Here is a 23398-nt window from a genome sequence, read left to right as displayed (position 1 = left end):
CAGCTGATATGATTAGTCAATTAATGTTAGTTGGTCATTTTGTGTCAGGAACAAAAAACAGTGAAGTTTATTTGAGTAAATTATTTGGCCAGTTAAGCTTTTAGCTATTATTTTAAATGCATCTGATCACTCTACACAATAATCTAGAAACAATGTGAATGAACACCACAACAGCTATTTTTCTCACTGCCAAAACTTTTGGCCATGGTGGCTGTATACTCTTCGAGTGCACCATGGTAACAACCACTACCTTCCAATTTTCTTTTAACGAGTTATTGGCGCCTCTAACCGGGCCAATACTGCCAATGCAACATTCCTGACACTTCCTGTTTAGGATCTCTGGTCTGTCAACATCGTGCAAATCACAGGCAGATTTTGCAAAGACGAATGATCTCAAAATGACAACATAAGCTAAGTGCTTACACCCTGACACAGAAAAGGTATGTAACGCTGGATGAAGCTGATATATACTGTCAACTATACTGGAGATGCATAAACTGCAAGGATAATTACCTTCTGTTGTAATGTAACGTACATACACCTGTCACTGCGGAAGACAGGCAGCTGCAGTCATTCATTTCAAAATGTCGTAGTTTATTTATTTATTTATTGTGCAGATGATATGCTATTGTCAAGTACTCCACGGGTTTGTTTCTTATGTGTTGTTGTTGCTAGCTAGCGTACTTCCCGGTGTTCTGACGATTTGTGCTAGCCTGTCAGATTTTGCTAACGTTAACTTAAATCCCATTAATCGCATAATTCGATAGCGAAAAGTGCTAAAATCAGATTTATCTTCCAGCATGATATTAATAAGATGCGAGGCTTAATTGACATGTACAACTGTTCTACCCCATTCCTAAACCTAACTACGGTAGGATAAATACAGTGTTGGTAACGTTAGCATCTGATAGGTAACGTAGTTAGCATTCTGGAATTACCTGCACCAACAAACAAGCGTTCAACAACACTCAATATCAAAATATATATGATTGTTCTTTCCTTAATCAGTTGCTTAGTAACGTTTTGAACGTATATATATATATATATATATCTTTGTTATAGTACTATGATGGCTTTTTGTAAGGTAACGTTACCTTGCAATGCTATGTTGATATAGTAATAAACAAACTTAATGATTCAGGTTGAATGGAATTACAATCTCATAATGAATTATGCTTCACATGGTACCACACCAGCAGTGTTCTGTAAGGGTGATCTGTGAATTATTTGGCACTTTATAGAGTTTTTTGTGTATTGCTGATATCATAGGTTTCATTTACAGTTTAGAAGGCAAAAAAATAACAGTTGTCAACAGGTCTCTTTCAGCATATCAGTAAGGTTTTTGGCAGCATGAGGAACAGTAATGAGAATCAGGTGACTGCAGATCTACTTTCAAAGCAAAAAAACTAAGTATAGGCAGGAAATTCTGCTTCATTTGAGAGCAATTAACTTTGTAGCCATAAACTGATGGTGAGGTGTTTGTTTATCTGCAGATATCTGTCTTGTCTCTTGTAGCAGGGTGCATCATGCCGAGCTCCCTCCTGTGGGCTGTTGATGTGTACGGCAGGGTTTATAGCCTCTCTACTTCGGGTCAGCAGTGGGAGCATTGTCGCGATGCCCACTTGGAGTTCAAGCGTGTTGCGGCTGTACAGCAGTGCTGCTGGGGCATTGCCTGTGACCACAACATTTATCTGTGCGTCCATGCCAGCGAGGTGCCCATCCGCTACCAAGAGGAGACATATGAAAACCAGGTGTGCTCAATAGTAAAAAAAATCTGTTAAATCATCGTTATAGGGTTTGACAAAAAAGCAGAAAAAAGTATACACAGGAAATTATATCCATGTAAACTTCGAGAGCAGTGAATGGGAAAGTACCACAAATACACACATTACAGTTAACTAGTGTTTTTGTAATTTGATGAAAAGGTGATATGAGACAAAGTGTTATAAATGTATGTACAGTTTTTCTTTTCTTTTTTATCAATACATACAATCTTGTGAAAAGGGTCCATGATTATTCCTCAGTTTCAGTTAGTCCCATCCATATTTATGTTTACGATGTAACGGCATAATAGTAAAATGCACGTGTGTGAAAATAGTGTTTAATTTTAAAATTGAATAAGTTGAATTTGAAAATATTGAAACAAATATTGAAACAAATCAGTCTTTAAAAATTATTGGATATCCCAAATGAAACCTAAGTCTTGGAACTGAATCCGGACCAAACTTTGCGCTAGATAATGTTCTCCACAACAAACTGCATATGTGCAACTGTGCACATTTCTTTGGTCCTCGTTTACTCTCCTTTGAACATGAACTGACGGAGGCACTTGATTATGTGATCATCTGCAAAGCCCTGTCATCTCTACGGAGCCTCACGCATGACATGCAAGAAAAAATAAATCAATTGTGAGCATGATTTACTAATTCGTTCCCTCGGTGTACTAAAACGTGAACATGATTACTATTGCGTTCCTTCGATTTACTATTGTGTTCCCTCGATTTGCTAAATCGTGCGCACGATTTAGCAAATCGAGGGAACGAATTAATAAATCGTGCACACAATTTATAAATCGAGTGAACGAAATATTAAATCGAGGGAACACAATACTAATCGTGCGCACGATTTAGCAAATCGAGGGAACGAATTAATAAATCGTGCACACAATTTATAAATCGAGTGAACGAAATATTAAATCGAGGGAACACAATACTAATCGTGTGCACGTTTTAGTACATTGAGGGAACAAATTAATTAGCTCCGTACATCTCAGACTAAGGTAGTGCTTTACAATAAACTTTAGGTAACATTAGGTAATGTATTACCTAACATTAGCAATGAGAAATACACTTGTTACAGTATTAATTAATCTTTGTAAACATTAGTTCACAAATACTGATGTTAACAGATACAACTTTTAATTTGAATAATGTATTAGTAAATGTTAAAGATTAACATTAATATTTCAGATACTTTGACCTTTTATGTTAGGTCACTGTCATGTCAAGATTTTTAAAAATGTTAGAATGAAAAAATGAAAGATGGCAAAGTGGAATTTTCAATATTCTAGTATTTAATGTCACATCATTCTAATCTAATCAATTTAATATTATTGTATTTCTTACAGCTTAGCTGCCTAATAATTTTGTGTAAACAGATTTCTTTTCAGGTTTCTTTGATGAATGCTTTTATTTTAAATATAAATCTTTTGTAACATTATAAAATGTCTTTACTGTCCCAATTTAATGTGTCCTTGCTTAACATAGGACATTAGAATTTATGTATATATATATATATATATATTTTTTTTTTTTTTTTATGCGTTTAGCAGACGCTTTTATCCAAAGTGACTTACAGTGCATTCAGGCTATCAATTTTTACCTATCATGTGTTCCCGGGGAAGCGAACCCACAACCTTGCGCTTGATAATGCAATGCTCTACCAATTGAGCTAGAGGAACACTATATAATATAGTTACCTTTTATTATTATATATTTTTTAAATATTGGGATTTATTCACTTACATATATTCAAGGTGTATAAAAATACACCACATTGGATTTTAAGAATCATTCAAATACTTACTCTTCACAAAACAGTATGAAAGTATGAAAGAGTCCATGCCTAAAAATTTGCACATGTTTTATTGTAAATTCATCAGTTTTCACTTTTCATTAACTCTAGAGCATTGATTATCAAATGAGACTCACGTATCACGTGTTCCCTGGCAGAGGTGGAACCCTGTTGATGGCTTCTCTGACCGGCTGTTGCCCAGTGACCGCTGGCAGTGGAGTGATGTCACAGGGCTGAAGCACCAGCCTCTGGGTGACTTCCAGCTGCCCTCTGAGAACTGGGAGTGGGAGGCGGACTGGTACGTGGATGAAAACTTTGGAGGAGAGCCCACAGAGAAAGGGGTCAGTATTGACATCTTCAAAACCACAAAAAGAGCTTTCACTTGTGTTTGCCATATCTGATATTCTGTGTGTTTTCAGGGATGGACATATGCTATTGATTTTCCAGCCACTTACACGAAAGACAAAAAATGGAACTCTTGTGTGCGTCGTCGCAGATGGATACGGTACAGAAGGTACAAGGCACAGGACACTTGGGTCAAGGTGTGTAACAGCACAAAGGTCTTAAAAGCAATTATACAGTATACCTTATCTTAATCGTTTCTCTTTAATGTTGATGGAAAAATGTATCTGTGTGTCCTTGAATTTTATATGTGAGTGCAGATCCCCTCAGAGCAGACTGAGTCTCTTCCTGACCCGTTTAATGACATCACTTGTGGCGGTTGGGAGATCACTGAGGAGCCCAGAGGGTGTTTGGCACTGTGGGCGGTCTCTCTGCAGGGAAAGGTCAGAGCTCTGTTCGTTCCAGGCTTACATACAGTGTCCAACAACACCCCATGCTTTTAGAATCGATTCATTTTTCAGTTCTAACAAAGCTGTTGAGTGTTATTCTTGGAACTCAGATGAATTTCCATTTATCCAGGTAAAGATGAATTTTTTTGTGCTTTCGAGCAGGTGTGGTTCCGCTGTGGCATCAAGCATCATAGTCCCGAGGGCTCCGTTTGGGAGGAGGTGCCCGTACCAGGGGAGGTCGTGCAGATCAGCTGCGGCCCAGGTGACCTGGTGTGGGCTGTCCTGTGGGAGGGTCATCTGCTGGTCAGAGAGGGCATTGGCAGAGATTGCCTGAAAGGTGAGTGTAGTGGTGAAGTACACACACACAAAAAAAAATTAGGTAGATGATAGACATTTGATAATATTGATGTAATCACAGGGTCATCATGGGTCACGGTGGAGTCACCAAGCCCTGGTGTGGGGGTCGTACACGTAGCTGTTGGTGTGAATGTAGTGTGGGCTGTCACTAAAGATCATAAAGTAAGTCATGTTTTAATTGAATATACACTTGCACATACAATGGGGTTCCAAAATCTGAGACCACTAATAAAAAGGATTTATATTAATTCTCCAATGTATTAATATTTTTAATGATAAATTATATTATCATTCATATTATATTGCCTATACTAGATATGGTGCTGCATTTTTAACATTTAATATTTTCTTTACATACAGGAGAGTTAAAAAAAAATGAAAGAAACGAGTACTTGTATTTATCTTGTTTTTCCACATCTCTTTATTTTTATTAGGTCTGGTTTAGACGGGGTGTGAATTCTCATAATCCTTGTGGCTCAGGTTGGATAGGTATGGTTGGAGAGATGGTCATGATCAACGTGGGGCTCAATGATCAGGTCAGAGATTAGTAGTGTTTCCTCTTTGGTTTATCTCATTCATTTCTGTCTCTGATGTACTTTTTACATTTGTACCTGTGGTACATATTTCAACACAAAAAGCAGAAAACAGCAGAATAAAGAATCTTGGCTACTAAAATCTTTTGAAGGCTTAACCCAGAAGCTTTCATATAGATCAATGCCTTAATCAATGCAATAAATACATTTTATGAATGAAAATGTGGCATAAAATTTTTTTTCCTGCGTGAAACATTACACACAAATGTACAAATATCAGGGTGTTAAAATACCAGATATTATGTCATAGATATTAATTAATCCGAATACAGTTGCGTGATAAGGTTTTTGCCCCCTTCCTGTCTTTTAAAGTTTTTGGCATATTTGTCACACTTGAATGGTTCAGATCATAAAACAAATTTTCATATTACACAAAGATAACCCAGGTGAATTCAAAATGCAGTTTTGAAATAATGATTTCATTTATTAACAGAAAATAAGCTGTCCAAACCTGCCTGGCACTACGTGAAGAAGTAAATCTAATAACTGGTTGTGCCACCCTTTGAAGCAACAACTGCAACACACCACTGTGGAGGAATTTTGGCCAACTCTTCTTTGCAGAATTGTTTTCATTTCCGTAACATTGGAGGGTTTTCAGGCATGAATGGATTTTTTAGGGTCATGCCACAGCATCTCAATCAAATTTATGTCCGGACTTTGACTTGGCCACTCCAAAACCTTAATTTTGTTTTTCTTGAGCCATTCAGTGGTGAATTTGCTGATATGTTTGGGATCATTGTCCTGCTGCATAACCCAAGTGCGCTTGAGCTTGAGGTCACAAACTGACGGCCGGATATTCTCCTTTAGGATTTTCTGATAGAGTGCAGAATTCATGGTTCCATGTATTGATTATATTATGCTCTATTCATTCAATATTTTTTAGAAACCTTGCACTTTTCTACTCCATTTTAAATCGTGTTCTTGTATTCAAATTAAGCGCAGTCCTTTGCTGCACATGTGCCACAATATCAATACAGGACCAGCTGTTTCGATACTCATATCATCAAAGCTCTGTGACGAACACAGCACTATTCATAAGCCTTTCCAGACTGATACATGTCAACTATTTTGTTTCTCATCTGCTCTTGAATTTCTTTAGATCGCGGCATGATGTGTTGCTCTTTAAGCATGCTTCACTTTGTCAGACAGGTTCTATTTAAGTGATTTCTTGATTCATTTGTTTGATGATCTGAATCGTTTAAGTGTGACAAATATACAGGAAGGGGGCACAAACCTTTTCACGACACTGTATATGTTTCTAGCGAGAACCAATCCAGCAGTTATGACACTGCGATCTGTGAAGATCATTTGATGTGTGTCTGTGCTCAGGTGTGGGCTATTGGTTTTGAAGACCGGGCAGTATATTTCCGCCAAGGTGTGACTGCCAGTGAGCTGAGTGGGAAGGCCTGGAAAGTTGTGTCTGTACCCAGAGATAGTGAACGTTCCCACTCTAGCGCCAGCGCAAGCAGCCTTCAGAGGTTTGAGGACTTCACATTGTTCACATTGTGATCAGTTTGCATTTCCTAATTGCGACATTCCTAGTTTTTGTTGTACAGTCGTGGCCAAAAGTCTTGAGAATTACATAAATATTAGTTTTCAAAAAGTTTGCTGCTAAACTGCTTTTAGATCTTTGTTTCAGTGATGTACTGAAATATAATTACAAGCACTTCATAGGTTTCAAAGGCTTTTATCGACAATTACATGATATTTATGCAAAGAGTCAGTATTTGCAGTGTTGGCCCTTCTTTTTCAGGAACTCTGCAATTCGACTGGGCATGCTCTCAATCAGCTTCTGGGCCAAATCCTGACTGATAGCAACCCATTCTTTCATAATCACTTCTTGGAGTTTGTCAGAATTAGTGGGTTTTTGTTTGTCCACCCACCTCTTGAGGATTGACCACAAGTTCTCAATGGGATTAAGATCTGGGAGGTTTCCAGGCCATGGACCCAAAATTTCAACATTCTGATCCCCGAGCCACTTAGTTATCACTTTTGCCTTATGCTCCATCGTGCTGGAAAATGCATTGTTCTTCACCAAACTGTTGTTGGATTGTTGGAAGAAGTTGCTGTTGGAGGGTGTTTTGGTACCATTCTTTATTCATGGCTGTGTTTTTGGGCAGAATTGTGAGTGAGCCCACTCCCTTGGATGAGAAGCAACCCCACACATGAATGGTGTCAGGATGCTTTACTTTTGGCATGACACAGGACTGATGGTAGCGCTCACCTTTTCTTCTCCGGACAAGCCTTTTTCCAGATTCCCCAAACAATCGGAAAGGGGCTTCATCTGAGAATATGACTTTGCGCCAGTCATCGGAGAATATGACTTTGCGCCAGTCCATTCACTATACTTTCTGCAGAAGATCAATCTGTCCCTGATGTTTTTTTTGGAGAGAAGTGGCTTCTTTGCTGCCCTTCTTGACACCAGGCCATCTTCCAAAAGTCTTCGCCTCACTGTGCGTGCAGATGCGCTCACACCTGCCTGCTCCCATTCCTGAGCAAGCTCTGCACTGGTGGCACTCCGATCCCGCAGCTGAATCCTCTTTAGGAGACGATCCTGGCGCTTGCTGGACTTTCTTGGATGCCCCGAAGCCTTCTTTACAAGAATTGAACCTCTTTCCTAGAAATTATTGATGATCCTATAAATTGTTGATTTAGGTGCAATCTTAGTAGTCACAATATCCTTGCCTGTGAAGCCATTTTTATGCAACGCAATGATGGCTGCACGCGTTTCTTTGCAGGTCACCATGGTTAACAATGGAAGAACAATGATTTCAAGCATCACCCTCCTTTTAACATGTCAAGTCTGCCATTCTAACCCAATCAGCCTGACATAATGATCTCCAGCCTTGTGCTCGTCAACATTCTCACCTGAGTTAACAAGACGATTACTGAAATGATCTCAGCAGGTCCTTTAATGACATCAATTAAATGCAGTGGAAAGGTTTTTTTGGGATTAAGTTAATTTTCATGGCAAAGAAGGACTATGCAATTCATCTGATCACTCTTCATAACATTCTGGAGTAGATGCAAATTGCTATTATAAAAACTTAAGCAGCAACTTTTCCAATTTCCAATATTTATGTAATTCTCAAAACTTTTGGCCACGACTGTATGTTATCAGTAGACTTTTCTTTAGACATTCTTTTGCAAATTACATATATTGCTAATATTTTAAAATAATTAAAATTAATATTCTGCTTTTGGTGAATTCAGCAAAAAATTCTCAGCATTGTCATGTTGCTTGACACGGCTACATCCTGTTACCAACAGCCACCGTCGCTCATCTGTCCAGAAGAATGAATAAGATCAAGTTGCTTTGTCACAGCATGATCAATTTCTAGAGAAATGAGTTTCTTTAAAACCAAAAGTAGACTTCAGTATTGCAAGTGTAGTCAATAATTCAGAAACGGAAAAAGACGATGTGGCATAAGAGTTTAAAAGATTTGTTGTCTTATGTGATCGGATTAATATTTATATTTTTCATGAAATGCAATGTTTTTTTACTTCTTTTTTTTATTTTTATTTTTTTACAAAAATATAACATGTCGTAGTGGTTCCAAACTCCTGGTGTTGTACATGTTAACAGTTGGTGTCTCTACACTTACAGTGCTGGTTGTTTCTTTGGTGGTGAGGTGCGTCTGCAGTCCCAGGCATCAGTGTTGAGTGATGCAGACCCTGAGACTGAGAGAGCTGGGGGTGAAGTAGTCCCAACACCTGAGATAAGAGACGCCCCTAAACCACGCATCCCCAAAGTGACCAGTGATAGCTTCATCTCTGAGCTTGTGTCTGACCGTGAAGGCCAAATTAGTCGCCGTGACGTGCCCCCAGCTGGCCCATCTATTCCTGAGGAAGATCACCCAGAAAAAGAGTTGGAGGACAGGGCTTCCCCAGCCCAGGTTCTGTCTCCTAGCCAATCAGGTGGAGTGGATCCTCAATGGAGCAATGTGGACCTAGAGGAAGCCCAGACGCACCTCACATCTGGACCTGGAGGAGACGCAGCTGAAACCAGCAGCCTGTCCTCCGTAGCCACCTATAACTTGGCCCTAGAGGAGCCTTACGGGCCAGATGAACATCCAAAATGGGCCTGGGTTAGCGGTGGGGGATGTTTGGTTGAGTGTCACACACAACTCAACTGGTTCAACACATCTATATCCACAGGTCAGTTGGGTATCATGTTGGGCTGCATGACGTATTGAAACAAAATCGATATTGTGATATGGTTTGGTGCAATTGTCAAGATTCAACTAACTGAAAATATGCATTGCCGGTTTCAAGTGAAGTGCTGCATTTAAGTGTTGTTTAAGTTTCTAAAAACAGCTTGGTTCATTTACTGTGAATCGAGCCGTTCTGAGATGCTGATATCATGGGCTACATGTCTGTAAATCAACACACAGTGCCAAGTTCCAGTATGAAACCCGCAGCACAGATTTTTATTTGCAGGCAAACTATCAAAAGAAAACCCAGTGGTTTACCATTTGAAAATAAAGAAATTAGAATGCAAATATTAGTACTGTAATTATTGTTAAAATATATATTTTTAATGTTTAATATTTTTATTTCATAATAATCAAAATAAAAATTATAAAAATAAAAATAAAGATATTTTATAGTAATATTCAATTGTTCTAAAACAGTGGTAATGTGCCTTTTGAAATATGGAAAGTGCAGAAAGAGTTGGTAAATTTAAATATAAAAAGCCATATTTAAAAAAAATTCCTAAACCATTCGGCCCTAAAAGGATTTTACACTCAAAAAAAATAAAATAAATCTGAGTATAAATCTTTAACCCTTTTTTTTTTTTTTTAGTTTTGCAGGAAATATCGTATTTGTATATAGTATATTCCCAATATTGTGCAGCCCTATTGCCATCTGTGTAATTGAATTTGATGATTCACTTTGTCCTTGACCGTATCAAATGTGATTGTCTCCTCAGCCCTGAACTCCTCCATGCAGGCCATGTCTCTCTCCATTACACCTGCTCAAACGGCAGCATGGCGTAAACAGATATTTGAGCAGCTCAGCGAGCGCTCCAAGAGAGAAATGGAGAATTTCATGCATTTTGAGCAGGCCATTGAACAGGTAGTGCTCACACACAAAACTGTTTACCTCATCTGATGTTTTCGGGAATACTAAGCAGTTTTGTCATTTATCTGTTTTTAAATTATATCCAGACTGTCACTTACATATCAACAGTAAGTGTCCATACAAATGCTCCAAGAGTTAGATCAATAGTCAGAGCAACAGAAACAGTGGCCCTCAGCTTGGTAAAACCGAGGAGTTACCTCTAGAAAATGATTTTTTTTTGTCTCAAACCTTCAAAATTCATATAATTTGATAAATGATCCACCCTGAATCCTGTCTTTTTCACAGTCTGTGTGGGTGAAGAAGGGCACCATGCAGTGGTGGCGAGACTGGAAACCACATAAGTGGGTGGATGTTCAGTTTGCACTGGAGCAGTTTTCAGGAGTGGAGGGTAACAAGGATGGGATTCTGTTTATCTACTACACATTTAATGATGAAAAGAAGGTAATCTCACATCCTTTATAGAATCAAAATTGTGGTTTATTAGCATTGATGCTATCTATTAAGGTTAGTGTACTGCTAAAAGTTGATCAAATCTATTTTTGCCACACGTTCAGCTTTTCTCTACTGGGAAAACTGACTAAATATTGATGCCACATTATTTAAGCTGTAGCTAGAAACTAATCTAAAGCTTATTTGCTATTTAAAAACGGTAAAAAACCTTGATTACTTTCTGTTGGAAATACACCACTGATCAAATGTTTGGAGTCTGTAAGATTTTATTTTAAAAATGTAATAGTTTTATTTAGCAAGCGGCATAAAATTTAAAGATGTAAAGATATGTAATTATACTAAAGATTTATAATTCAAATAAATGCTATACTTACTGAATGAACTTTATTCTTTTTTCAGTTTCCGCAATAAGTATTAAGCACAGCCATTTTTCAAAATGACAATAAGAAGAAAAACAGATATTTTGCATTTTATTAATCTAAAACAATATTACTGTTTTTCTATTTTTGTCAAATAAAAAAATAATCATCAAATAAATGCAGCCTTGATGAGCAATAGAGACTTTTTTTTCAAAAATATTGAACAAAAAATCTGTGCTTGTAAAGTGATTTTATGTGGTCTAAATTCAACCAAATTCATGTGTTTTTTCTGCTCTTTTCTCTGTCCAGTATCTCCACGTGTTCATTAACGAAGTGACAATCCTGGTGCCAGTACTGAATGACTCCAAACACACATTTGCCATCTATACAGCAGAGCGAACCAAACAGAGGTGGCCCATGCGCCTGGCTGCGGCCACAGAGCTGGAGATGCACGACTGGGTGAGGAGAGAACATTAATCATGGGAAACTGATTCTCAACGACTTGCAGCGCACTCTGCTGTTTGATTGACAGTTTTTTCGTTCATCCTTTCAGCTGGCTCTGCTCAGTGTGTCCTGCTGTGACTCTAGAGGTATTCAGGGCCCACCCTCGAAACAAGCCATCTGGTCGGTCACCTGTAAAGGTGACATCTTTGTGAGCGAGCCCACAAAAGAACTAGAGGCATCTCCCTACCCTACACCGTGTGATCAGATGTAAGTATGAGATGATTGATTGATTTTATGGGAACAAGTTTGATGTAAATAAGTGATTCTTCCTTAATCTGTACCTTAAGCTAGCTACTTAAAGGATGTATTAGGCCTGGTTCACACCGGATGCCGAAGCGACGCGGAAGCAGCGCGGAACGGAGGCCGCTTCCTTTCGGTGCCCATGTTAACCTATGGTGTCGTTCACACCAGACGCGGAGCGCCACGGCCGACCCGCGCCGTGAAGCGCCAGTTTCGGCGTCTGGTCTATTTTTTGCGCAAGCCGCAAACGATCCGCGTCAATTCCGGCAGGAAGTCACACCAAGAAACACGAGACAATCTGGTCAATTGTCAAAATATAAGCAATTTTCAAATTAAAATACCGCTAGTGACAAATATATTTTTTGTCATATTTGTGTATCTAAACACACTAGAAAGATATAAAAAAAACAAAAAAACACACGCCCACACACATGGTTAACTTCATAACTTCTTAGTTACAGAAACATGGTGTATTCATTTTATGGGGTTATTTACTTACCCATGATGTGCTCTGAATAAACAATAACTGATCAAATGCGTTTGTCGACCCTGGTGTGAACAGGCAGGCGCCGGACCGCGCGTAATTTTCCGTTCCGCGCCACTTCCGCGGTCAAAACCATGTGATAAATGTTTAACATAAATAAAAGAGTTTGAAGAGGTCAAAAGAGCCCCTCATTCAAGAACTCCCTTTTAAAGTTTGGGGCCAGTGAGACTTTTTTTAATGTTTTTGAAAGAAGTCACTTATGCTCACTAGGAGCTGGGTTTATTTGATTAAAAAAAACAGTAATAATGTGGAATAATATTACTAATAATATTTCATTTAAATAGTTCATTTTAAAATAACTGTTTCCTAATTATATTTTAAAATGGCATATATATCCTGTGATGTTAACGCTGAATTTTCTGCAGAGATTTTCTACAGCTGTTTTAATATTTTTGGAAACTACTATTTTTTTCAGCATTCTTTGATAGAAAGCATTTATATGGAAAAGAGATCCTTTGTAACAATGTACAAGTCTCTATTAGTTTGCATCCTTATCGATTAAGTGTATTGATTTCTTTATGAAATCTTACTGATCCCAAACTTTTAAACAAGCATATCTTAATAAATGTTATATTTGTCTGTTTTCTTGCTGTTGTTCCTTATAGCAGGTCATAAATAGTCATTATGGAAATATGACTTATTTAGAAAAAAACTACAATAGTTGTCATCATGAGCAGGTTCTGGCGTCAAGTTGGAGGGCATTTGCGTATTATTGAGTCTAACAGTCTTGGTGTGGTGTGGGGGATTGGCTATGACCACACTGCCTGGGTCCACACAGGAGGCTATGGAGGAGGCTTCTTCCAGGGTAAATCCATCTCCTCTTTCCAAACCAATCGGTATTTTACATGCATTTTAGTCACATAATGTATTTGTTTCACACACACAGGTTTGGCAAGCAGTACAGATAACATCTACACACAGACTGATGTGAAATGTGTTTATATCTATGAGAACCAGCGCTGGAATCCTGTCACTGGTTATACTAACAGGTTAATACTGAGCATGATGTTTGTAATCCAGAAGTGTTCAGTGTGCTCACTGCTGTGTCTGTGTCTGTACTGTTTCTCCTCCAGGGGTCTCCCTACTGACCGTTATATGTGGAGCGATGCCTCAGGTCTGAAGGAGTGCACTAAAAACAACACAAAACCACCCTCCCCAAACTGGACTTGGGTTTGTGCTGTTATGCATTTTTTCCGAATACATAGAGAACATGTCACTGCAATTGACAGTGAATGACTTAATGGTTGCTTTATAGTTGCAAATCGCTGTATGTGTGAATGCTCCCTAATATTTTGCAGGTCTCAGACTGGACTATTGACTATGCTGTGCCAGGTGGCACAGACAGAGAGGGGTGGCAGTATGCAGCTGACTTTCCTACGTAAGCCATATTGGTTATTAGCATTGCTACTGTATCTTATAACATAAAGTACGGTGTGAGAGCTAACTAACTTTTTTGATTTTTCTGAATGTATTCACCATTCTAGGTCCTACCACGGAAATAAAACACTGAGGGACTTTGTCCGCCGCAGACGTTGGGCCAGGTATCTAGCTCTTACTAATATTTTTCACTGTTAACTAATATTAGTTAACTAATGTTAACAAAATTATACTGTAAAGTGTTGAAATAAATACTTTGAAAAGTACTTTAACTCAATTATTTTTATGACATAGGTAATTAATCATTTGCATTTTGCCTACTGAAATTCGCATTTGGAGGGAATAATTTAGTTAATTAGGGCTGTCAAATCGATTAATCATGATTAATCGCATTCAAAATTAAATTTAGCGTTTTTCATAATATTTGTGTGTAATTTTTATATTTATATGTATATATACATACACATACATATTTACGTGTATATACAGTATACACACACACACACACACACACACATTTGTAAACATATTATTGTATTTTGGTTGCAACGATTAATCGATTTCACAGCCCTAGGGTACTAAATACTAGTAAAAAATAGTGCTGTCAAACGATTAAGTGTGATTAATCGCATCCAAAATAAAAGTTTTTGTTTATGATATATATGTGTGTGCTGTGTTTATTTATGTGTATATATAAATACAAACACATGCATGTATATATTTAAGAAAAATATGTTATGTTTATATATTAAATATATTTATAAGAATATAAATATATAAATGTATATACATATATTTTCAATATACATACTGTCTGTGTATTTATATATATATATATATATATATATATATATTTATATATATATATATATATACACAGTACACATACATATATTACATAAACAAAAACTTTTATTTTGGATGCGATTAATTGTGATTAATCGTTTGACAGCACTAGAAGAAAAGGACAATAAAAATATTAAAACATAGTGTTGTTTTAGTATTTTTGTATAGTAGCCTAGATAGAAATATGTATTCAGTTTTGGTGGACTTACTCAAAATTATTAAAATGTTTATTAAAACCATTTTTGTAATTGTTAAATTTTAATCCCATCACCAATCTTCTTCCACCTTAGAAAGTGTAAACTCACAACAACTGGCCCCTGGCAGGAAGTCCCGCCTATACCTTTGAGTGACATCACAATCCTGCCTTGTGGACCGAAGAGCACAGTGGAACAGGTGTCATTGTGGGCCATCAGCAACAAAGGAGACATCTTGTGCCGTCTGGGTGTCACTTCACTTACCCCTGGAGTAAGAGACAAGTTCCTTATTTTCTAGAAGTTGGCTAATATGTTTAGCATTCAGAAGTTCCCATGCAGATACTTCGCAAACTCCAGCACTATCATTGTGAGAGTCTTCCTCGAATTATGTAACCCTGACTGATAACATGGCTTGCTCACAGGGGTCATCGTGGTTACATGTTGGAACTGACCAGCCTTTCAAGTCGATTTCCATAGGTGCCGTCCACCAGGTTTGGGCCATTGCTAAAGATGGCTCTGCATTCTACAGGGGCTCTGTGTCTGCCCAGAACCCAGCAGGTGAGGGAAAAACTTTCTATCACAAAGCCTGTACGTGTGTCACCCCATGAGAATACAACGATACTGGACTCTGATGAAGATGTAACCACATCGAAACGTTAGTCATTTATTTTTTGTTATGCACCTTTAATAAATAATTTAATCAGTAGACATCTGTGCTGCACCGGCGATTCCTTTTGTTTGAATTGTTTTGTCCTGCCCTGGTTGCACCAGTTTGTCTGTGGATTACAGAAGCGCAGAGAACTCTCTTTTCTATCGAATACAACGATACATATTTGTCTCTTACATTGCATTTTAATGCAAGTCATGCCTGTCATCCTGCTATTGCAGCATTACCTCTATTTCTGCAGCAGCATTAGAAAGGTTTGATCTGTTCGCAGGAGATTGCTGGTATCACATCCCTTCTCCAACCGGACAGAAGCTCAAACAGGTGTCAGTGGGCAGGACATCTGTATACACAGTGGATGAAAATGGTACACCTATACATGTCACACTGATAAAAAAGTTGTTAATAAATCAGTGGCCACTAGTATTTTTTAAAAGTGGGGAAGCACAGATGTTACTAATCAGTGGAAAAATGTGTAACCTGATTTGTTTGTATATCTTCGTGTCTACAGTATTGCTCCTAAAAGTAGTTTACTTAATGACTGAAATTACATGACATCAATAATTGATCACAATTAAGTGAAACTGTATTTTACAGCAAGTTGCAAAAATATTAATGCTAGACTAAATGTATTATAACTGTATCTCTAAATTTGGTGTCACTAAGATTATTTAAAAAGAAATTAATAAATCTATTCAACAAGGGCACTAATATAATTATAATGTTATAATGATACACACAAACACACACAGATTACTATTTTTAATGTTTTTGAAAGAAGTTTCTTCTGCTCATCAAGCCTGCATTTATTTGATCAAAAATACAAAAAAACTGTAATATTGTGAAATATTATTACAACTTAAATTAATAGTTTTCTATTTGAATATACTTAAAAAAAATAATTTATTCCTGTGATGCAAAGCTGAATTTTCAGCATCATTACTCCAGCCTTCAGTGTCACATGTAACATCCAGTCTATCACATGATCATTTAGAAATCATTCTAATATTCTGATTTATTATGAGTGTTGGAAACAGTTCTGCTGTTTTATATATTTGATGAATAAAAGGTTAAAAAGAACTGCATTTATTCAAAATAAAAATAAAAAATTTCTAATAATATATATTCTAATAATATATTTTCTTTACCATCACTTTTTATCAATTTTACACATCCTTGCTGAATAAAAGTATTGATTTTATTTAAAAAAAAAGAAGGAAAAAAAATTACTGACCCCAAATTACTGACCAGTAGTGTATATTGTTATTACAAAATATTTATATTTTAAAAACATAGCTTCTTTTTTTTTTTTTTTTTACTTTTTTATTCATCAAAGTATCCTAAAAAAGTATCACATGTTCTGAAAAAATATTAAGCAGCAGAACTGTTTCCAACTTTGATAATGAATGATCATATTAAAATGATTTCTAAATGATCATGTGATAATGTAATAATATATCACAATTTTACATATTTTTTCTGTATTTTTGATCAAATAAATGCAGGCTTGATGAGCAGAAGAAACTTCTTTCAAAAACATTAAAAATATTAATGTTTCCAAACTTTTGATCTGTACTGTATATATACAGTATCACATATAAATTGACCATTTGTTATAGCAATGATTCTATTTATGGTTTTGTATGAGAAGGTAACCTGTGGTACAGACATGGTGTGACCCCCAGTTACCCTCAGGGCTCATCATGGGAGCACATCTCCAATAATGTGCGCAAGGTGTCTGTGGGACCTCTGGACCAGGTCTAGACCATTTCCTTGTAACTAGTTATTGCAGTCTTACTACTGCAGGTTTGCTGCTCTGCTTAATGCCAGATTTGTTTGTTTTTTCCTAAGGTATGGGTCATTGCGGATAAGGTACAGGGCAGTCACAGTTTGAGCTGTGGCACTGTTTGTCGTCGACTGGGGGTGCTGCCGATGGAGCCCAAAGGACACTCGTGGGACTATGGCATTGGGGTGAGCTCACTTCTCACTAACAATACTGTGCAGAATAGATAGAAAATTACAAATCATCTGTTTCTTTCAGGGTGGATGGGATCATATAACAGTCAGAGGAAATGCCATGGAGGCACCTCGCATCCTGATGCCATCCCTGACTGACAACCAGACGGCAACACGGCCACTGCACACCAGTAGCCAGCCAGAGATGAACGGAAACCCAGTGGGCTGTTAGTCAAACAGCTGATCTCTTTATGCTAACCGTCTACTGTAGCCTTGAACCCTTCTGTAGCGCTTCTTTTGTTTATAGCAGAATTACTCAATCCCACTTAAGAAATTGTGCAACTTGAGCTCCCGCACATGCAGACCACTCTGTGGTTTTGATTGTGCCTCAGCTGAATTCACATTTTAGAGTTAGTTTGAAAGCGGTCTTTTCCTTTTGAGGGCTCTCATGGATATTGAGGCCACTTTCAGTAATGCCCCTTCCTTTTTAACACTCCCATCATTCGTCATTGTTTTTTTACGTAGTACTTTTGTTTAGTGGATTTTCATTTGATGTTTATTTATTTGTCTGTGTTAAAATCACGATTGCCCGGTTGCTTTTTTTTATTTTTTATTTGAATTCAGGGGCATGAAATACAAAAGGTCACAGTGTAAGCTACTGTAGGTACACTACAAGCATTTCATATTGAACACCACACACAAACAACATTTTTAAACAAACACCTGCTTCTGGGAATCTTACAGTTCGGCTGTTGTGCCGCTAAGCATCGGTTTAAGCATAAAAGAGTCTGTAATACTTTCATCATCTGCTTGTATTGGGTTATTGGTTATGTTCTTACTCAAAGCTGAGACAGCACAGTGGTACTGTACAAATACACTACAGTTCCAAAATCTGGGGTCAGAAAGATTTTTTTAAAGAAATTAATACTTCCATCCAGCAAGGATATAAAACAATTGACTAAAATGACAGTAAAGGATTTTATATTGTGAAGGATTTCAGTTTCAAAACTAAATGCTGTACTCTTGAACTTCCTTTTAAGAATCCTGCACACACACACACACACAAAAAAGTTGTGGTTTCTACAAAGAAAAAAAGAAAAAAAACTGATAAGAAAGTGTTACTTGAGTTCTGACTGAGTATTACAGAATTATATATAAGTTTTTATTTTTGATCAAATAAAAGCAGTGGTGAGCATAAGATACTAAAACAAAAAAAACTAAAATCTTGCCGACCTTTAAGTTTGGAATGGTAGTGTATGTTCAGTCACTTATTTAACTGTTGGCATTGATGAAAGAGTGCAATATTTACTTTTGCACTTGAAAATGTGCAGACGATGTTGTGAAACATTTCTCAGGATGTTGGCATATTTAATTTATACGTAGAGATATATGTGGTTTAATTCCATTTAAAGGCAGCACAAATTTAAAAAAGTAACAGTGTTTATAACAAATCTTTCCAAATGGTTTTATTAGGATGAATAGTTCGTTTTATTCTTCTTCTACAAAGTTATATTGTACATGTGGATGTATAAATATGGAATATTTATGGGTAATTTACGGTCCTAATGTGAAACTGCATTAATTGTGTGACATCCTATAGGGCATTATTTATGGTTGCTTCTGTATATAAAGAACTTTATGCAGGCATGAGAGAAATCACTAGAAAAAGAAAAGGATATTATAGTTTGAAATGATTAAATGTAGACAAATAACAGGGTAAAGTGTCATTATTTAAGTACAGTAAACTCCTCTCAGTGTCATATGTGCATGGTATGTGTCCTCTCAATAAATATGAAATTTGCTCCAAAACTTTGCATTTTTAATATTAAGTACTTACCCATTTAAATGGATAGTTCACCCAAAAATTATAATTTTACTCACCCTCATGTCGTTCCAGTTCTGTATGACTGTTTCATGGAACACAAATGAAGATTTTTTTATTTATTTTTTGTTCATACTATGAAAATCAGGGCTCTAGTGTTGTTTTGGACCCCACTGACTTTCACTATATGAGCAAAGCATCTTCTTTTGTGACGTTTTTGGGTAAACTACATTAATGACCAGCAGACTGTGGCCCTTCATAATCCAAAGAGTTAGTGGCTAGTAATTTAACAATGATGATGGCAAATAACCACCACATTGTTTGTGGGCAATATAATCTGTGCATATTCTGTACATAAATGAGCCTGTTTATGGACCACCTTTAGCTTGTAAACTCAGGGTTATTCAGATGGACCCTTTTGTTAGTCTTCAGAGCTGGTATTCGTCATCATGCATGTTTTTACACCGCGCTCACTGAGTCTGTGGCAGCGTGTGTTAGCTGCCCTGGTTGAAGCTGTGAATGTGGCTCAGGTAGTTGGACAGATCCTCTTCTCCCTCCTCCTGTAGATGCTGCTGATAGCACTGCAGGAGCCGGGAGGCATGAGTCTCCATGTCACTCTCGGCGTGAGGCAGGCAGGCGTTCGACATGCCCAGGATTATTGTGGTTAAGGCCTTGATGTAGTTCTTGGCCAGCGTGAGAGTCTCGATCTTGGAAAGTTTCTTGTCTGTTTTGACATGAGGAATGGCCTCCCGTAGGGCCTGAAAGGCGTTGTTGAGTTTGTGCATCCTCTGCCTCTCTCTCTCGTTACTCTCCAGCCTGCGGACGTTGCGTTCCTTAGTACTGCCGTGCTGCCGTCTGCGACGTGTGCCCACGCGGGAACCGCCATGTCTCTCACCCCTCAATGTTCTCCATGTCCCTCCCAGCCTCACGGATGCCTCTGAACCCTCCTGCTCGCTGGAACCAGGCTCTGTTTCCAGCATAAAGTCTGGGTCGTCCTGCTCTGCCCAAGACTGTCTGCCACGCTTTGACCCCTTTCCTTTGGACTTCATACTTGACTCACCCACACCCTGGTGTAGGCCCTAGGATATTATCATTCACATTTGATTGGAGCAAGTTAACATACAAAATAACATTATATGTGAACCTGGACCAAAAAACCTGTCAATAAGTACCAGGGTATATTTGTAGCAGTAGCTAAAAATACATTGTATGGGTCAAAATGTTTCTTTCATGCCAAAAATCATTATGTAGAGATCATGTTCCATTAATATATTTTGTAAATTTCCTACTGTAAATATATAAAAACTGAAAAAAAATGTGATTAGTAATATTCATTGCTAAGGACTTCATTTTGACAGATGTAAAGGCCGTCTAACCCTAGATTCCAGTTTTTCAGATTCTCAATTTCGAAAAATTGATACATGTAACTGGTTTTGTGGTCCAAGGTCACAAATGGCTTTAATTAAGTGGATATTAAACATTATATGTTATATGAGGACTAAGTACATCTCAAGTGCTTGTTTGAACATCATGTACTAACTGGTTTGATTCCAAGACGTTCTTCTAGATAATGTGTAATTAGGGTGGCCATGTGTGCCATTCATACGGGACACGTCCTGGCCAGGATTTTTATTTGGCTAAAATATCCAACGAAGTTTGACCAATAACATGCAGGTATTGTACATAATCGACCAATCGTGGAGCGTGAGAAGGTGAGATCTACAGAAAACGATCAAAGCGATGCAAATACGCGCACGTGTTTCGACTTGAAGTCGATGCGCACCGACCACTGACTGACACCGAAGTACCGCGAGAGCTGTTCGAAAGCATAAGGAGCCGTGTGCTCTGCTCTCGTGAATGTGATACAACGATCGATCTGCACAGTGCAAACAGCCAAAACCTGGACATTAGAAATCCTGGCCAGGAAAATGGCCCGTATGGTCACACTATGTGTAATATCATTCCCTAGTTAATTACACTATAGTAGCATGTCATTCATCCCTGCTTAACTGTTATATGTTCTAAATTGTAAAACTTTGACTTTGTCAGAAAATAAAGAAATAAATCACTATTGATAATGAAATAAATTGTTGATAATGAATTAGGTGCTGACACAATCAAGTGAACAACGAAAATGTACATTGTATCTACACGTTGTCTTATAACCTGTCAATCATCTCTGCTGTCGGGAAAAAAAGTTTTGCTTACCTCGAAATAAATGTCCACCAAACTCGTGGAGATGTGTGCGCGATGCGAGGGTCGCGGATAGCGATAATGAGTTGTCTTCCTGCCAGTCGCAGTCAGAATGAAATGATAACGGTGACGGTCACGCGCTCTACCTGTTGCTGCTCGATGTCCACGTAGCGCTTTTGTGGCCAATCAAAGGAGGGATCCGTTTCGTCTCGAGTCACCCATGAGCTGGCGCAAGCATCGGAAATAGCGATCTGAAACTTTGTTCAGGCTTTCAGATGATGATAATAGCGGGTCTGTGATACAGCTGCTGCTGCTGCTGCTGCAGGTGGTTGGCTATATGCAGAGCGCACTCTAAATGCTTTTGATTTAAAGTTGTGGACGAAAGAGTTGACAAAGCAAATCAGAAGGCAACTGTTGCATTACACTATAGTGGGGACTTTCCACTGATAAACAGGAAGTTTATTTAGATTATTATTATTTTATTTATTTATTTTTGGCAAGAAAGAAAAATGCAGACGTGGTAGTGATGGTTTGATGCAGATGATTAAATTGGTAGGTTGTACTATTTCCATGGTACTTTATCAAGTGAAATATTTGCTTAGACCTTTGCATTTCAAATGGGCCTTGCAGATATATCATTTAAGCACTTTTCAGAGCTTTACTTTATGCTGGTGCATTTATTTTGCACAATATCCAAACTATCTTCTTCACTGGAAGATCCTGTCATCAATTCAAATTCCTTTTGCATGTAAACATAATTGGTAATAAATCTCTTTCTGACTTATATTCATTTACTTTTTGACATTAGGCTCTTCAGATCACTGTATTGGTTTCTTTATTCTGCATTAAAGCTATGTTTTTAAACTGGGGAAAATAGTTTTTTCTGCTTTAACTTTGTTACATTTGCATTTACATTTACACATTTGGCAGAGAGATTAAAATAAGTGATTGTGATCAATCTCATTTCCTGCTTGAGTAAAGAAAATGACTTAAAGGGTTAGTTCACCCAAAAATGTAAATTTAATGTTTATCTGTTTACCCCCAGGGCATCCAAGATGTAGGTGACTTAGTTTCTTTCAGTAGAACACAAAGATTTTTTTACACAAACCGTTGCAGTCTGTCAGTCTTAGGGGCCGTTCACATATAGCGTCTTTTGCATGCTCAAGTTCGTTATTTCAAATGTAGGCGCGCGGTATGCACGCTCATAATGGAAACAACGCGATCGCGGCGCGCACGCGGTGTGAAGCACTAATTTTTTCCAGGCGTGTCCGCACCGCATGGAGTTTTCAACTTTCTCAAAATGCCGCAAGCGCAGCGCAGGTCATGTGACAAGAACCAACCAATCAGCTTCATCCTTTCCCCTTAACAACGTTGAAAGCTCAGCCAAGATTAGAAAACAGCTGATCAAAGCTGTGTATGGATAGCCATTTTTAAATAAATTTAGTAGCAGAGCTACTGCAAGCGATTTTTAATGCTGCAAATCCATTTATCCATTGCTGAAATTTCCGCATCTTCATGGAGAGAGCAGGTCATGGTCATGGCAATGACAGACAATTCAGGAGCGCAAGTGCTGAACGCTTTGGAAAGAATGAGAAAGCGACGCGCCTAGCGTTTTCCACGCGTTTCTAGGAGCGATATGTGAACGGCCTCTTATAATGGAGGTGAATGGGAATCACGGCTAATACAATACAATAAAACTATAAAAAAAAATCTATTAACCCTGCGGCTGATGATGATACATTGATGTGTAAAGACATAAGACGATCTTGTTTGTGTTTTTTTTTATTGTATGTCTTAGCCATGATTGCCATACACTTATATTATATGTAATATAATATTATATGAATGAC

The 23398-nt window shown here is 37.7% G+C and overlaps 2 protein-coding genes across 2 annotated transcripts; one reads left to right on the top strand and one right to left on the bottom strand.

Moving 5' to 3' along the window:
* Positions 1-286: 286 nt before the first annotated feature.
* Positions 287-18584, top strand: tecpr1a (tectonin beta-propeller repeat containing 1a). Its single transcript, XM_059532035.1, has 25 exons — positions 287-440; positions 1516-1751; positions 3732-3914; positions 3993-4115; positions 4236-4358; positions 4527-4701; positions 4783-4883; positions 5156-5257; positions 6644-6792; positions 8922-9472; positions 10248-10393; positions 10685-10840; positions 11518-11667; positions 11762-11919; positions 13174-13301; positions 13383-13485; positions 13570-13666; positions 13795-13874; positions 13981-14037; positions 15010-15184; positions 15336-15471; positions 15852-15944; positions 17229-17335; positions 17429-17548; positions 17619-18584. Exons 2-25 carry the CDS (start codon positions 1527-1529, stop codon positions 17763-17765), a joined length of 3585 nt encoding a protein of 1194 aa, XP_059388018.1. The 5' UTR covers positions 287-440; positions 1516-1526; the 3' UTR covers positions 17766-18584.
* A 73-nt stretch (positions 18585-18657) lies between these two features.
* Positions 18658-21763, bottom strand: bhlha15 (basic helix-loop-helix family, member a15). The gene is made up of 2 exons (XM_059532037.1): positions 21564-21763; positions 18658-20434 (listed from the first exon to the last, which is right to left on the bottom strand). The coding sequence occupies exon 2, from the start codon at positions 20402-20404 to the stop codon at positions 19850-19852; it is 555 nt and encodes a 184-aa protein (XP_059388020.1). The 5' UTR covers positions 20405-20434; positions 21564-21763; the 3' UTR covers positions 18658-19849.
* Positions 21764-23398: the final 1635 nt, after the last annotated feature.

The sequence above is a fragment of the Carassius carassius genome, chromosome 40 (assembly GCF_963082965.1).
Source record: "Carassius carassius chromosome 40, fCarCar2.1, whole genome shotgun sequence".
Taxonomy (NCBI): domain Eukaryota; kingdom Metazoa; phylum Chordata; class Actinopteri; order Cypriniformes; family Cyprinidae; genus Carassius; species Carassius carassius.
The sequence above is the reverse complement of the archived record's forward strand: the minus strand, read 5'-3'. Positions and strand labels throughout refer to the sequence as shown.

Coding starts and splice junctions, on each gene's coding strand:
- tecpr1a (XM_059532035.1), top strand. CDS start 1,527: ATGCCGAGCTCCCTCCTGTGGGCTGTTGATGTGTACGGCAGGGTTTAT. Junction 10,394..10,684: donor TTGAGCAGGCCATTGAACAG/GTAGTGCTCACA, acceptor TCTTTTTCACAG/TCTGTGTGGGTGAAGAAGGG. Junction 11,920..13,173: donor CCTACACCGTGTGATCAGAT/GTAAGTATGAGA, acceptor CATCATGAGCAG/GTTCTGGCGTCAAGTTGGAG.
- bhlha15 (XM_059532037.1), bottom strand. CDS start 20,404: ATGAAGTCCAAAGGAAAGGGGTCAAAGCGTGGCAGACAGTCTTGGGCA.